Consider the following 14864-nt stretch of genomic DNA (forward strand, 5'->3'; position numbering starts at 1 on the left):
TTCCGAGACAGAACACATTTAATAATCATTGATATTTACTTTCTGTACTTTCAAACATTGTCACTGTTTACAACGTACCATAGTAGTGTACAGCAAGTTGAGAACAGTCTGATACGGGACACTTGTCCATCAAGTCGGGAAACTACCTCAGATTGGCCAACAAAAACTACGTAACACACAGCGCATGCGCGTCGCGCAAGTTTTTCAACATTCTCACGCTCTCTTCGCACAAACTGTTAATTCTAGAGAAAAAATGAATGGGAAATTCTTGTAGGAAATTTAATGTAGTTTAATTTTGTACTGCGACACGTCTTCGTTGGAGATTGCGGTTTTCGAGTTATTCAGGAGAAACGTAAAATTGTGATATTAAATGTGTTGTATGTCGGAAACCGTTAGAAATAGGGCATACGTCCATAAAAAGTTGTTTGTTCAGTATCACGAGTACTGTCGCCCCTCAAAGCATGTAACTTTCCTCCTGACTCATCCTGTATGCAGGGTGGCCATTGATAGTGACCGGGCCTAATATCTCACGAAATAAGCATCGAACGAAAACACTACAAAGAACGAAACTTGTCTAGCTTGAAGGGGGAAACCAGATGGCGCTATAGTTGGCCCGCTAGATGGCGCTGCCATAGGTCAAATGGATATCAACTGCGTTTTTTTTAAATGGGAACCACCATTTTTTATTACATATTCGTGTAGTACGTAAAGAAATATGAATGCTTTAGTTGGACCACTTTTTTCGCTTTGTGATACATGGTGCTGTAATAGTCACAAACGTATAAGTACGTGGTATCACATAACATTCCGCCAGTGTGGACGGTAATTGCATCGTGATACAATACCCGTGTTAAAATGGACCGTTTACCAATTGCGGAAAAGGTCGATATCATGTTGATGTATGGCTATTGTGATCAAAATGCCCAACGGGCGTGTGCTACGTATGCTGCTCGGTATCCTGTACGACATCTTCCAAGTGTCCGGACCGTTCGCCGGATAGTTACGTTACTTAAGGAAACAGGAGGTATTCAGCCACGTGTGAAACGTCAACACGACCTGCAACAAATGGTGATGCCCAAGTACGTGTTTTAGCTCCTGTCGCGGCTAATCTGCACATCAGTAGCAGACAAATTGCGCGAGAAACGGGAATCTCAAAAACTTCGGTGTTGAGAATGCTACATCAACATCGATTGCACCCGTACCATATTTCTATGCACCAGAAATTGCATGGCGACAACTTTGAACGTCGTGTACAGTTCTGCCACCGGGCACAAGAGAAATTATGGGACGATGATAGATTTTTTGTACGCGTTCTATTTAGCGACGAAGCGTCATTCACCAACAGCGGTAACGTAAACCGGCGTAATATGTACTATTGGGCAACGGAAAATCCACGACGGCTGTGGCAAGTGGAACATCAGCGACCTTGGTGGGTTAATGTATGGTGCGTCATTATGGGAGGAAGGATAATTGGCCCCCATTTTATCGATGGTAATCTAAATGATGCAATGTATACTGATTTCCTACGTAATGTTCTACCGATGTTACTACAAGATGTTTCACTGCATGTCAGAATGGCGATGTACTTCCAACGTGATGGATGTACGGCACATAGCTCGCGTGCGGTTGAAGCGGTATTGAATAGCATATTTCATGACAGGTGGATTGGTCGTCGAAGCACCATAGTATGGCCCGCACGTTCACCGGATCTGACGTCCCCGGATTTCTTTCTGTGGGGAAAGTTGAGGATAATTTGCCATCGTGATCCACCGACAACGCCTGACAACATGCTTCAGCGCATTGTCAATGCATGTGCGAACATTACGGAAGGCGAACTACTCGCTGTTGAGAGGAATGTCGTTACACGTATTGCCAAATGCATTGAGGTTGACGGACATCATTTTGAGCATTTATTGCATTAATGTGGCATTTACAGGTAATCCCGCTGTAACAGCATAGGTACATGTATCACATTGGAACAACCGAAATAAAATGTTCAAACGTACCTACGTTCTGTATTTTAATTTTAAAACCTACCTGTTACCAACTAATCGTCTAAAATTGTGAGCCATATGTTTGTGACTATTACAGCGCCATCTATCACAAAGCGACAAAACTGGTCCAACTAGAGCAGTCATATTTCTTTACGTACTACACGAATATGTAATAAAAATGGGGGTTCCTATTTTAAAAAACGCAGTTGATATCGGTTTGACCTATGGCAGCGCCATCTAGCGGACCAACCATAGCGCATTCTGGTTTCACCCTTCAAGCTAGACAAGTTTCGTTCTTTGTAGTTCTTTTGATTTGACGCTTATTTAGTGAGATATTTGGCCCGGTCACGATCAATGGACCACCCTGTATATTCAATGACGAACTTCATTTCAAATACTGAAACTGATTCCTGAAATTCAACTTAACTGTGATAGATACAGACGTACTATCTAAAGCGTCATATAAAAATTTTTACCAGGCAGGTACTACAACTCGGATTTTTCGCTTATCGCGGGCGGTCGAGTTATCGCTTGGGCTACCCAGCACGTTCCGCGGACCGACTCCAACTTCCATGTGTCACACATTACCTATTTATTTTCACAATCAAATGATTCAAATGGCTCTGAGCACTATGGGACTTAACTTCTAAGGTCATCAGTCCCCTACTACTTAAACCTAACTAACCTAAGGACATCACACACATCCATGCCCGAGGCAGGATTCGAACCTGCGACCGTAGCGGCCGCGCGGTTCCAGACTGTAGCGCCTATAACCGCTCGGCCACCTCGACCGGCATTTATTTTCGTAATAGGGTACAATATATGAGCAGAAATAGATAGGTGTGTGATATTTGGAAGTTTGGTCAGCCTGGGCAGCGTGCTCGGATAGCCTAAGTTGAAGGCGGCAGTTCGCGAGAAATCATTCGAGTACCGATTCATCACAAATTTTCATATGTCGCTTTAGATAGTACATCTATACCTAATACAGTTAAGCTGAATATCAAATACCTGTTTGTCGCATACCGGATGTCTTACCATCGTGTAAGTCGGGTGGCTGGACATTCGCCACGGAGCAGGTCGTACGTAAAGTAACGTTAAGGTCTGAGAGAGCCCGCAGAAGCCGCGCGTGGAGTAGCGTGCGGATGTAGGTAAATTCGGGCATCGTCTTCCATGAGCGAAGCGAGCGATTGACATATTTATTGATTGATTTCACTGTTTGATTTATTGGGAATTGTGATCAGTTTGAAAGGTTGTTATTTGAAGGTTACTACTGAAAATATTTTGTCAGTTTGCAAGGTGACTTACGAAAAATGTTGTAGGTAAAAAAAAGATCTTTTTGGGAATATTTTGCTATTAACAACGACAATAATACGTTTGCCATTTCTTTGTTGTGACGTGTTACAAATTTCTCGTGGCGGAAAGAAAAAGCATGTGGGCCTATGTAACAGAGCCTTACCTTGTCTTTTATGCCTTTGTTTTGAATTGTTTTATTACACTCATCAACAAGGTGTTTGTAGGTACCTTTTATCGAATTCTCGGATCAATTAAACTTGTTTGTGAAGTGTAGTTATAAAAAAGCATTTAAACTAATAGAAAATACCTAACCTAACTTATCCAACAAATTTTTTTTCGGCTGACAAGTATTTCAGCTACGAAAAATCATTTCAAAACGGATCATCCAGATAAATTCCAACCAGTTTGTGGAAGTACAGTCGCTGCCGTGCCTACACCACCTTTAACCATCCTAGTTACAAGTTCAACATCTATGGAAAAGCAACTGACAGTCAGAGACGTTTGGGAAGTGAACGATGCAAAAGCCAAAAAATGTCACTACTTAATAGGAGAAATCGTTGTACTAGACAACGATCCATTGCTTATCGTGGAAAGGATCGGATTTACAAGAATTCTAGAACAAGCTTTACTCCACTATAAAATTCCAATCCGTACATAGGTTTAGCAAAAGATGGTTCCTGACATCTGTGACAGAATTTGTAAAAAGATCGGAAGACTTTCTAGGTTCTCACACTGGAGAAAATAGAGCAAGGGAACTTAATACTGTCGCAGATCGCTGGGATATTGACCAAAGTAAAATACACATAGTCATTCGTTACAGGGTTGGTCTATATCCGCTGTCACTTTGCTGTTGCGCCCTGCTGACAACCTGAGAAGGATGGGGTTACAGGAAGACAACAAGAGAGGCATATTTTGTTTTGCGCTGTTGCAGATTTTTGGAGGAATAGCACCAGCGCTTTAACCTCTGCCAAACCAGAGGATGGTGCCACCCCAGCACATTCCATCTGCTTCAGGACTCTGGCGCTAAGAGGTGAAACGTATTCGTGTGGCTGACTAAGATTCTCCCATCTGTTTCATCCATTCTCCTCAGAGGGTTGTAACTGAATCATTGGAGATCCAGCCTGAAATAGCAGGAATGATCTTTACTGGTAGACGGCTCATAACCCACTTTGATCATTCGAGTTTAACTCAAGAAAAACTGTCGGCGATTCAAAGGAAGTTTCATTCATCGGAGAATCAGTTCGTGCAAAATATCAACACGAGATGGAATTCCACCTTTTATATGTGGCGCACCTGTTGGAACTAAAAAGGCTATGTCGCTATATGTGTCTGACACGATACGCTAACCAACTTGACGGTCATCAGTAGTGTTTGATGTAGCAGTACGTTAAGCTCTTGAAGACCTTTGAAGAAATAACTGGTCCCTCCTGCATATCCGAAGGAATTCCACATGATGCGGCATATACTTATTTAAGTATTTAGACTTGTGTGAGACAGCACTAAGAGCCCCTGACTCAACACGCATGAGAGAGTCGTTGAAATCTCAATTAGAAAGTCGTTTCAGCTCCTTAAATAAAGATCCAGTATACCTGATTGCAAGCTTTTTGGAGCCAAGATTCAAGACAGACTATTTGGGGATTATTGAAGCTGAAAGAGCTCGACAGACTGTCCTACTGGAATTTTGAAAAGAATTTTCCTTTGCTAAAAGAAATAGAGGAGAGAAGACTGAATCGACCGTGACACCCGAAGCTCACGACACGTTTTGGAATCGCCATAATGAAATGACAAATGAAAACAATAATAGTCAGTGTGTAAGGTGGGCACGTCATTTTGAGATTTGTAAGTTATCGATGTGCACGTCAGAGAGAGAGAGTATGTTATGTTACTGTTGAAGTGTGGCAGGTGATGGACGTATTCAGTAGTGTTGTGTTGACTTGTTATTTTATCTGTTCGATGAAGAAAGGATGAATATGAATATATACTTGAAGGAGAAAAAGATATAAATTTTGAATATTGTTAATTATTTTGGGTGAAGGCGTTCAAGGTAAGACTGCGCAGCTAGTTAACTTGCTCACAGCTGAGAGAAAGACCACAACACTTCCCTGAACCATACATTAAGGTATCAACTGATGAAGCTCTAGTTTTTATAGAAGTTGTCTGTTAACATTGTACCTTTTCCAAATCATTATTCACTTTGTTAAGCGTAGTATTGTTCAGACCAGTGTTACGTGTGAAGATCACGCGAAGTTTTACTCTGTCTTTTTTAATACATACTTCATTTTAAAATCTTTGCCTTGGAATATCATTTTATAGGAATAGTTACTCTCCCAAATTCACTGTTTAAAGAAGGTTTACCATTACGCATTGCCACACTGAACCACTTGGGATGCAACACTTTGAATATTGTTTGGAAATTTTATTTTAAAAAATAGAAATCTAGCTTAGCCGCTGCCAGCTTGCTTGTTGCGGTTGTGGTTTCGAGAAATCTGCAACAATGTTGTCAAGACGTGAGGTAAGTGAAAATTTTGATTAGGGCCAGATAATTGTTCTTCAGTTGCACATTTAATATAAAGACAAGATGTATTTAAACCATTTACAGTTCAGTTCAAATTAGATTCCGTTTAGTCAAAGGTTTTCATACGAGTTTCAGCTGGGTAAAAGTTTGTCGGTATATAGTTTTTGTTATACGTAGATTTTTTTATAGAGTGGCAGGTAAATTTGGGCTAAATTTCATACAGAAACATATAGTGAGGAGCTTACAAATGTGACGGGCGAGAAACGTGATGACATGCAAAATTGACTATTATTTAAGGGCAGTTCTATTCGATTCTAATTGCGACTCTTGTATTTGGCGGTCAGCAAGCGATACAGTACCCGAATTTGAGAAAATGTACCGGAATTTACCTCTCAGCGCCTCTGCATCTGGCCATGGTTACGAAGACAAGCGAAATCGCCTACTAACTCTGAACATAGAGAAATTGGTGTTCACTCACCTTAATGTTTACTTTCTTGTTAAATGAATAATAAATTGTGTTTTGATCTGAAGACATTGTGGTTTCATTTGTGTTCAGAGTATCTTACACGTGATTTAACCAAAGTCGATTTTGTAAAATTTTCATAATTTATTGAAAATCCGCTACCTGCCGGATGTTGACCTACTGTCCGGTATATGGCAGGATAGTAAGAGTAGGACAGGTAAGGCGGGGCGGATACTGTATATTTGCCAGCTATCTGTTTCTAGTTAACATCTCAGCTTTGTAATGAACGCCTTACCTTATCATTGTTTATCACTGTCATTGTGTACTATCACTGCACACGTGCCTGAATCGCAAATGTATTCAAAAAGTGTTATATCGAGCAACTTATCATTAGCTAATTTTAGGCCATGCGTGCATACGAAATGTTGCTGAATGTTCGAAAAAAATTTTAAACTTGAACGGGTAGTGATGAATATCTCCATTAGAGAAATTGGCTTGCATACATGTTAGAGTTTTTTGCTCTTAGACAGTTTGGTACTCTCAGATACTACTCATAGAATTGCTTACACTAAATGCAAATTTTCGCTGATGGTGACTGTCTGATGGTTATGAGTACTTTTTTCAGTATCTGAGAGTCTTGTCAGAGCACATGCCAGCATCGTTTACACACAGCAGGGTAATACAGACTGAGAGACCTGAGAAAAGACTCACTGCAAGATTTATCAGTCGTAATTCTGTGGAGGAAGGAAGAGGTTGCAATGAAAGAGCATCGCGATGCAGCTACATTTCTAATACTTTTAGCACCAAAGAAAAAATCCGTAAGCTACTGTATTCTTGTTGGATAAGAGAATGAATTAGGCGGTGGAATGATTTTGGAGCATACAAAAATCTCATTGTAGAGCTTGCGATGGAAAATCCACAACAAGATAGAAATTTTGTGAGAATTCCAGCGGCGGAGAGGGCAGAAATACTCATTCTAATTGGACCCAAAATTGACAAGCAAGACACTACTATGCGTCAGTCCATTAGTGTTAAAGACAGACTGCTTGTGACACTAAGATTTCTAGCATCAGGTACGTTTATTCTCTTTAGTATCTGGTAAATAATAATTACGACAAAATGACATTACAAAGGTTTTCATCTCGATGCCCATACTTCTCCAAAAGCCAAACAGGGGGGATAAAGAAATTAAATTGTTATGTTTTCTTAGTTTAATCAACCTGTACTAATAGCCTTTCATAAAATATCGATGACTGAGAATTTATATTTGAAATGAAAACAGGAATTTCGCGAACAATATGTAATTAAAAGCAAGAAGACGTGCATTATTCATAAAAAATGATGATGAATTTTACAATTACGAGGTGTAGGTATTTCAAATTAAAGGAGAAAAATTGACACCAACTAGGCTTGAACCAGCGGTCTACGAAATGCTTCAAGTTGTCAAACTACTAACACTACGGATTCCATCATATTTCTAATGTGCGTTTAGGGGCAACTGTATCTAATACAGTGCCTCGGAAAACTATAAAGCCGATTATTTCTGTAAATTTGTGAAAAACATTAAGAACAACCTACTTCTCGGCACTTGTTAACCGTGGTCCACACCCGTGTTTCACTAGGGAGCAGGAAGCAGCCTCAGCCATTTTCATACTGCCGTATTAACAGCGTGACAATTAGAGCACAACAATGCAGAGGATGTGACTGTACACGATTTTTGAAATAAAAACTACATAGCTAAAGCGTGAGTAAGGAAAACGCTGATGGCTATTAATACATTAGAATATCTTAAGGTGTCATTCAACGTAACTTAGTAACAATACCACCAGGATCGGTGGCATTGGGAGGGGGGGGGGGGGGGGGAGGGCTATGGAGGCTATGGCCCCCACCATGGATAAAATGACTTCAGAAATCAACAAATATGTTAGTCCAACGGATTCAATCTTTTTTTTTAATAATTATGTAGCAATATAGGTTACAATGTATTTCAAACACATATTAACAAAAGAATAAGAGTGGAAAATAGCTTACTATCTAAACCAATGAATATCATTTAACTTAAAAATAGGCGTCTTATTATTTATTAAAACACATTTTTTACCCTGAACTCCAAAACAGTTACCAAAAACTACTTTAAGCAACACTAAATGTTACCAGTTTGTCGGTAGAAGACCCAAACGCTCCTTTTGTTAAGCGATATTTCATTCCCCAAACCCCCTCTCACCCCCCACCCCCCCTCCACCCCTTGACCGACTTCTAGAATCGCCCCTGATATATCTAATACATAAGTATGACCTACTTCCAAGAGCGTAACAGCACCAGCGTAGGTGTGCTGCGGCTCCTGACCAATCATCGCGTTTTTGTTTGTTTACGTCAGGTTTATTCTTATGATGAACGGAGTACACCACCACAGGTCCAATGCAACGGCAGGAGGTCTCCTGTTGCATAATACTGCTCCCACCTGTGGCTCGCTGCACGTTACGAGCCGCCGTACACCTCGATGATGGCGTTTGTGGAGACGACCATCGACCTAGTTAGCTAAAATGTGATTCTCTCGAAGTGCCTACATGTTTCCATTGATGGTCGAATCCCGATGGTCCCGTGCCCACTGCAATCGTAATTTGCGATGCCTTCGGGTCAACATGTGAACATGTAAGGGTGGTCTGCTGCAGAGCTCCATGTTCAACAATGCACGATGAACGATGTACTGTGAAACACTTGTGCGTGAACCAGCGTTGTGCTCTTTCGGCATAGATGTCATTGATCATCATCTATCCTACTTTACAGAGCAGATAAGCGTCCGAACGCCACATTCTGCGAAGAGTCATGGAAATCCAACCATTTAGCGCCTAGTGGTAGTGTCACTGTCCTCCCACCTCTTTCCGAAGATGCTCACGGCAGTAGTAAGTGTACATTCGACCTGCTTTGCCGTTTTCGATATACTCATTCACAGGCTCTGCGTAATAATACTCTACCCTTTGTCAAAGTCGCTCATCTCAATGGATTACCCCATTGCAGCCCGTATCTTTGCTATGGTGATCCCCCGTCCGTGTTTGCTCCGCTTAATACTTTTATTACCACGTCACGTGCCCGTAACGCCACTAGCTGACATCCAACGTCGTGATGGGCAGTGTTCATAATGTTTTGGCTTATCAGTATATGTAGGCGACAATATTATGATCTACAGTGGAATAATGCAGGAGCAAAGGGCAAGAAAATGGGAAGATAAAAGTACTGTGCTATGAATTTGTAAATGAACGCATTGTAATAGTAGGAATTAAAGGTCCAAGATGAAACCTAACAATAATAGCAACTTATGCCGTGGAAGAAGGAGAAACCGACGAGCTCAGGGCCTTCTTTTACAAGCAGTAACAAGTATGTAATGAAACGGAAAAATACTCTAAGATTTTGCTGCCTTTAATCATTTAAAAATTACTGATGGTCTCTTTAAGACGAAAGACATATACAAATTTACCTGACCAGCAAGAGGTAGATCTCTTATATAATAATAAATGAGGGATTTCCTCGACAGATTAGAGATACCAGAGTTTATCGAGGAGTGGATATTGGATCAAATCACTTCTTATTGGTGTCAGTAACTGATATATGTAAAATGGTGAAAACCAAAGAAAACAATTAAGGATCAAAAGGAAGAACAAGTTCTTAAAGTTTACCTTTTTAAAAAATAGCAGCGTAAAAGATCTCTGTCTAAAGCAAGTTTAGAAACTTGGAAGAAGACTCTGATTACAAAGAATGAAGATGACCTCCTGATGGGGGTCTGTGAGGTGCAGTAGCTAGCCTCAAATTACTACCTAACATTGTCGGTAGATACAACAAAAGTGATGGCATTTGAGGCCAGATAACCAGTAAGATCTAAAATTGTCTCGAGCAACAAATACTTGGAGCAAGTAAATCATTATAAATATCTAGGAAGCGACATCACTTACAAATATTATCATGATGTGAACCAAAAATTAAATAAATTTACTTCCATATGTGGAAAAATCGTAAAAAGTTTGCAGAATAAAGCCAGAAGAGTAACCGAGCTGAATTTTTATAAAACAATAGCAGTACCAACCCTTACTTGTGGAAGTGAAGCGTGGGCAAGACGTCACCACGAATGTAGAACACAGGCTCAAGAAATGAGATTTCTAAGAAGAGTGGAAGGATGTACAAGAGGAGGTCAAAAAAAAATGAAGATATAAGGAAACATTTAGGAATACATCATCTAAACGAGAAAGTAAAGGAAAACAGGGGAAAACGGAAGTAATATGTAGATCGTATAGTTGGAGAAAGATTCTCAGTAAAGGCTCTAAATTATAAATGCACATGAAGAAGAAATGCTGAAAGACCTGGCAAGAGATGGCTACTGGTAACAAGCAGTTTGCTAATCAAGAAGTGAGAAAGAAGAGGATGAAGATGAACTTCTATTGCATGACTGTTACAAGTTTTGACGAGCTGCACTGTCGGTTGATGAAACATCTATGGACTTTATGAAGAAAAGCTATGTGCACCAAAGTTTGGCGAAAGAAGAATCGTTTGTTCTCCGAAATGAATCTAAAGTAGGACAATACGGCAAAGTTTTACGTAGTACGTTTAAACTAACGAGTAGGTAATGTTAATAAATACATAATTGTTTTCCCCTACTGTTTAGAGTCTCAAATTACACTGAAGACAAAAAATATAGCAACACCAAGGAGTTGTGCAACATAAACGAAACCTCGTAGGCATGTTTCTACATTTGAAAGGTGATGTCTATTCAAACTTCGTGCCAGTAACGTAAGAGTGGCGCTAGTAGCGTCAATGTAAGGATGCAAATCGGGTTTGCCTTAAATGCGAGCTGCAACGGCCATGGGTGTAGTTACCTCTGAGACTTGACGTGATGACTCAATGTTAGTCAAGAATACCTTAAAGCGACAAAGAAGCCATTATCTACACCTCACTGAGTTTGAAGGGGTCGTGTAATAGGGCTATGAGAAGCTGGACGTTCCTTCTGCGATTTGCAGAAAAAATTGGCAGGACTGTAATCGCTGCACATGATTTCTGGCAGCGGTGGTCACAAGAATGTATGGTTGCAAGAAGATGGGCTCCGGACGCCACTACCGTGAGGGACGACCCATCCTGTTCGGCTCATGCCTCTGGCGTATCATACTGCATTTGCAGCAGAAATTTGAGCAGTAGTTTGGCACCACAGTGACACAATGTTCTTTTACAAATCGATTACTTCAAGGACAGCTCCAAATGTGCTGTAGCGTGCATCCCACTGACCCCAAACAACCGCCATTTGTAACTTCAGTGGTGTCAAGCAAGAGCTCATTGGAGGGCAGGGTGGAGGTCTCTTGTGTTATCTGATGATTGGTGCCAGTAATGGCCATGTGTTGGTTAGGAGTAGTCCAGATGAGTGCCTGCAGCCAACTTGTCTACATGCTAGACATACTAGACCTTCATCTGGAGTTATGGTCTAGGGTGCAATTTTGCATGACAGCAGGAGCACTCTCGTGGTTATACCACACAGCTTGACTGAAAATTTGTACACCGATCCGTTGATTCGACCTGTTGTACTGCCATTCATGAACAGCATTCCAGGGGGTGTTTTCCAACAGGATAACGCTCGCCCACATACTGCTGTTGTAACCCAACGTGCTCTACATGGTGTTGACATGTTGCCTTGGCCTGCTCATTACCAGATCTGTCTCCAGTCGAGCACATATGGGACATCATCAGACGACAACTCCAGCGTCATCCCTGTAGTGACTGACCAAATGCGACAGGCATGGAAATCCATCCCACAAACAGACTTCTGGCACATGTAAAACACAATGCAATCACGTTTGCATGCTTGCATTCAACATTCTGGCAGTTACACCTGTTATTTATGTTCCAGCATCTCACATTTGTAATGGCTTGTCTCACGTTTACATTAACCTGTGATTTTGCAATTTTATTCACTTAAATATGTTACACACACAAATATATTCCCGAAATTTCATAACCCTACACTAATTTTTTATTTGTTTTGCAACTTTTTTTTCCATCAGTGTTTTGTTAAGAGTTATACATAATTCAGGTATTCATTTTGGCAATGCTTTATTTGTATATGTCTGTATTGTAGCATAGAGCCTTCCTGCACCAAAGTAACTAATGCCTCCGCATCAATTTCAATATCCATTTGCACACAAAAGTGACACATGCACAATAAATAAAGTAAATGGTAGCTGCTCGCCATCAGGCTGCATTGTGATAAGACCGCCACTGCTACTGGTAGTTTTGCCATATGCCAGCTGGCCTCAGCAACAAACTATACATTGGCCACAAAGCAGCAGCTGTCTTCTGGCCACTTGTCACAGTGAGTAAAAATCCTCTTTAACACTGTGAGCTACCGAAAAGCTGGTGAACACTAAAGCTTGTGAACAGGCTAAATGCAGCTCCAAGCAGGTAATAATTAGGCTTCTGCCACAGACAGACACCAGAATGATAATCTATCACTGCTACTTTTGGTCAGTTATTCGTTATGGCATTATCTTCTGGGGAATTTCAGCAAATGTCATGAGGCTCCTAGCATTATATAAGAAAGTAATTAGGAACGTTTGTCAAGTAAAAAATTAAAAATACTGTAATCCCCTCTCTTTACGGATATAAGGTGTTGATTTTCTTATGTAAAAAGTAACGTATGTATGCTTGACTTTTCTGATCCCACCACAACTATGGTACTCAACAAAGAGAATTTTGAACTTCTGACCCACCATTTAAAATGCTATGCCCAAACACATGGCAAAAAATTAGAATGAAATAAAAGGTAGTTGTATACATTTAACATGGAGACTGGTTTACTGAAAGATTGCTCTTTACTCACCTCTAGTGTTCTATTGAAGAATTTACTGACAGTAGTTTCACAGTTTGAATGAGAGAATTACATAATTTATTTTATTTATTAAAATAATTTAAACTTTTGTATTTTTCTTCAAAATGTTCTTATTTTAAATGGTGACATGTCTCCCATACACCAAATCAAATTATTTGACAATTTTATGTAATGAAATGAATAAATCACTGTTGCCAAGTGTACACGGGGATGAAGGTGGTGCAGAGTAAAGGCAAGCAGATGATATTTCAAAGGAAAATCACCAAAAAATGTTGCACACTGCCATGAAAATAATTGAAAAAGTAATTAATCTCTACATTTATTAACTAAAACAGTGTAATTCTCTTTATTCATGACAATGCAAGTTTCAATGTTTAATATGACAAATTTGCATTAAACATAAATCAATAATTATATTCTTTATAAATAAAACACATATTATTGATTCTATAGATGTTTCATTGTTGATTTCACTTACCACTGTGTAGGGCTTATATAAGATCTTTGTATACTGTAATAATTGCTGGTTGATCATCAAATTCAATTTATTCTTTTCTAGGTTCTTTGCATTGCAACAGCAACCTCAAAATTTTTTTTTTAATTTGAAATTCATTTAGGCTCTTTGAAAGTGTCATACAAACCATGTATGGTGAAACCTGCAATAATCCATTCCTCCATTTTTGGAGCAAACTGTGTGATACATGCACATAAAACTACTGTAGTGCCTGGGGTGAGTGGAGTCACTACTATGCTGAGGTAGTGGAGTGACAAGGTGTTGGGGCAGTATTGGTGGTTAGTGGTGGCTCATAAAACACAGCTGCAAGGTAAAACATCTTTATTCAGTCTTGTGTTACAATGAATGAAGTGCTGAAATGTCATAGACATGCCCCCTACTGGTCACCTACTGGCTGCACCGTCAGCTGTGGAAGGCTGTGACAGCATGCTCGATGTGTGACAACCATGTGCTGCTCTGCTGGCATTGTTTACATCACTCTGCTACATGTGCCCCAGTTAGCACTATGAGGCCATGAGTTAGGATGCCAGTGATGTGAATTTCTGCCTAGATTCTCACTCAGGTCCACTGCTGCCTACACCCTGGTACATGTGGATGGTGGTGAAATTACCCTGGCTGTGAATCACTGACCTCCAAGGCAGAAGTTTGGCCACTGCTGTAGAACCTGGAAATGGCTCAACCACTGAACTGCTCAGAGGCCGTAGGTGCGGACTTAACCCCATGAGATGGTCTGATAGAGATGGCTGCTCAGACCAGCATCATCTGCTCACTGGCACATAACATGTTGAAGATGTCAATGGGCCTGGTGGTGTGAAAGTGCTGCTAGACTGAACATAACTTTCCTAGAATCAAAGAGTATTTATAATGATTAGTGCCACATTTGTTGTGTCGATACAGTGCTTCCAGGCACAAAGAGTCCAACACCTTCATGACCCCAATGGTGCTGAAGCTTCCTTCAGGCTGGTTTATAGTTGCACTGCTTTTCTGCGATGTTTCCAAGATTGCGCACCTTGGTATGGCCACCTTGTGGTAAGTAAATAGACTTGTTTATGAAATCTCATACGAGTGCCTCTGCACCTGCTTGCTTGCCACACATACTAATGCAATGGAGCTGTTTGTCTCACAGTAATGCCCAAAATTAATTACGGCATTATACTACTTAGAAGACAGCATGGGACAGGCGGAAGATGTACTATCCTTAATTCACTCTGTTGTATAGCAAA

General features: G+C 40.4%; 1 protein-coding gene across 1 annotated transcript in view; it reads right to left on the reverse strand.

Moving 5' to 3' along the window:
• The window catches only part of LOC124622937, a 131142-nt gene extending 124925 nt beyond the window's left edge, over nt 1-6217 (reverse strand). The window contains exon 1 of the mRNA XM_047148728.1: nt 6192-6217. Within this exon, the coding sequence (XP_047004684.1) occupies nt 6192-6217 (26 nt within the window). The remainder of the gene's footprint in view (nt 1-6191) is intronic.
• Nucleotides 6218-14864: the final 8647 nt, after the last annotated feature.

Source organism: Schistocerca americana, chromosome 7 (assembly GCF_021461395.2).
Source record: "Schistocerca americana isolate TAMUIC-IGC-003095 chromosome 7, iqSchAmer2.1, whole genome shotgun sequence".
NCBI classification, from domain to species: Eukaryota; Metazoa; Arthropoda; class Insecta; order Orthoptera; family Acrididae; genus Schistocerca; species Schistocerca americana.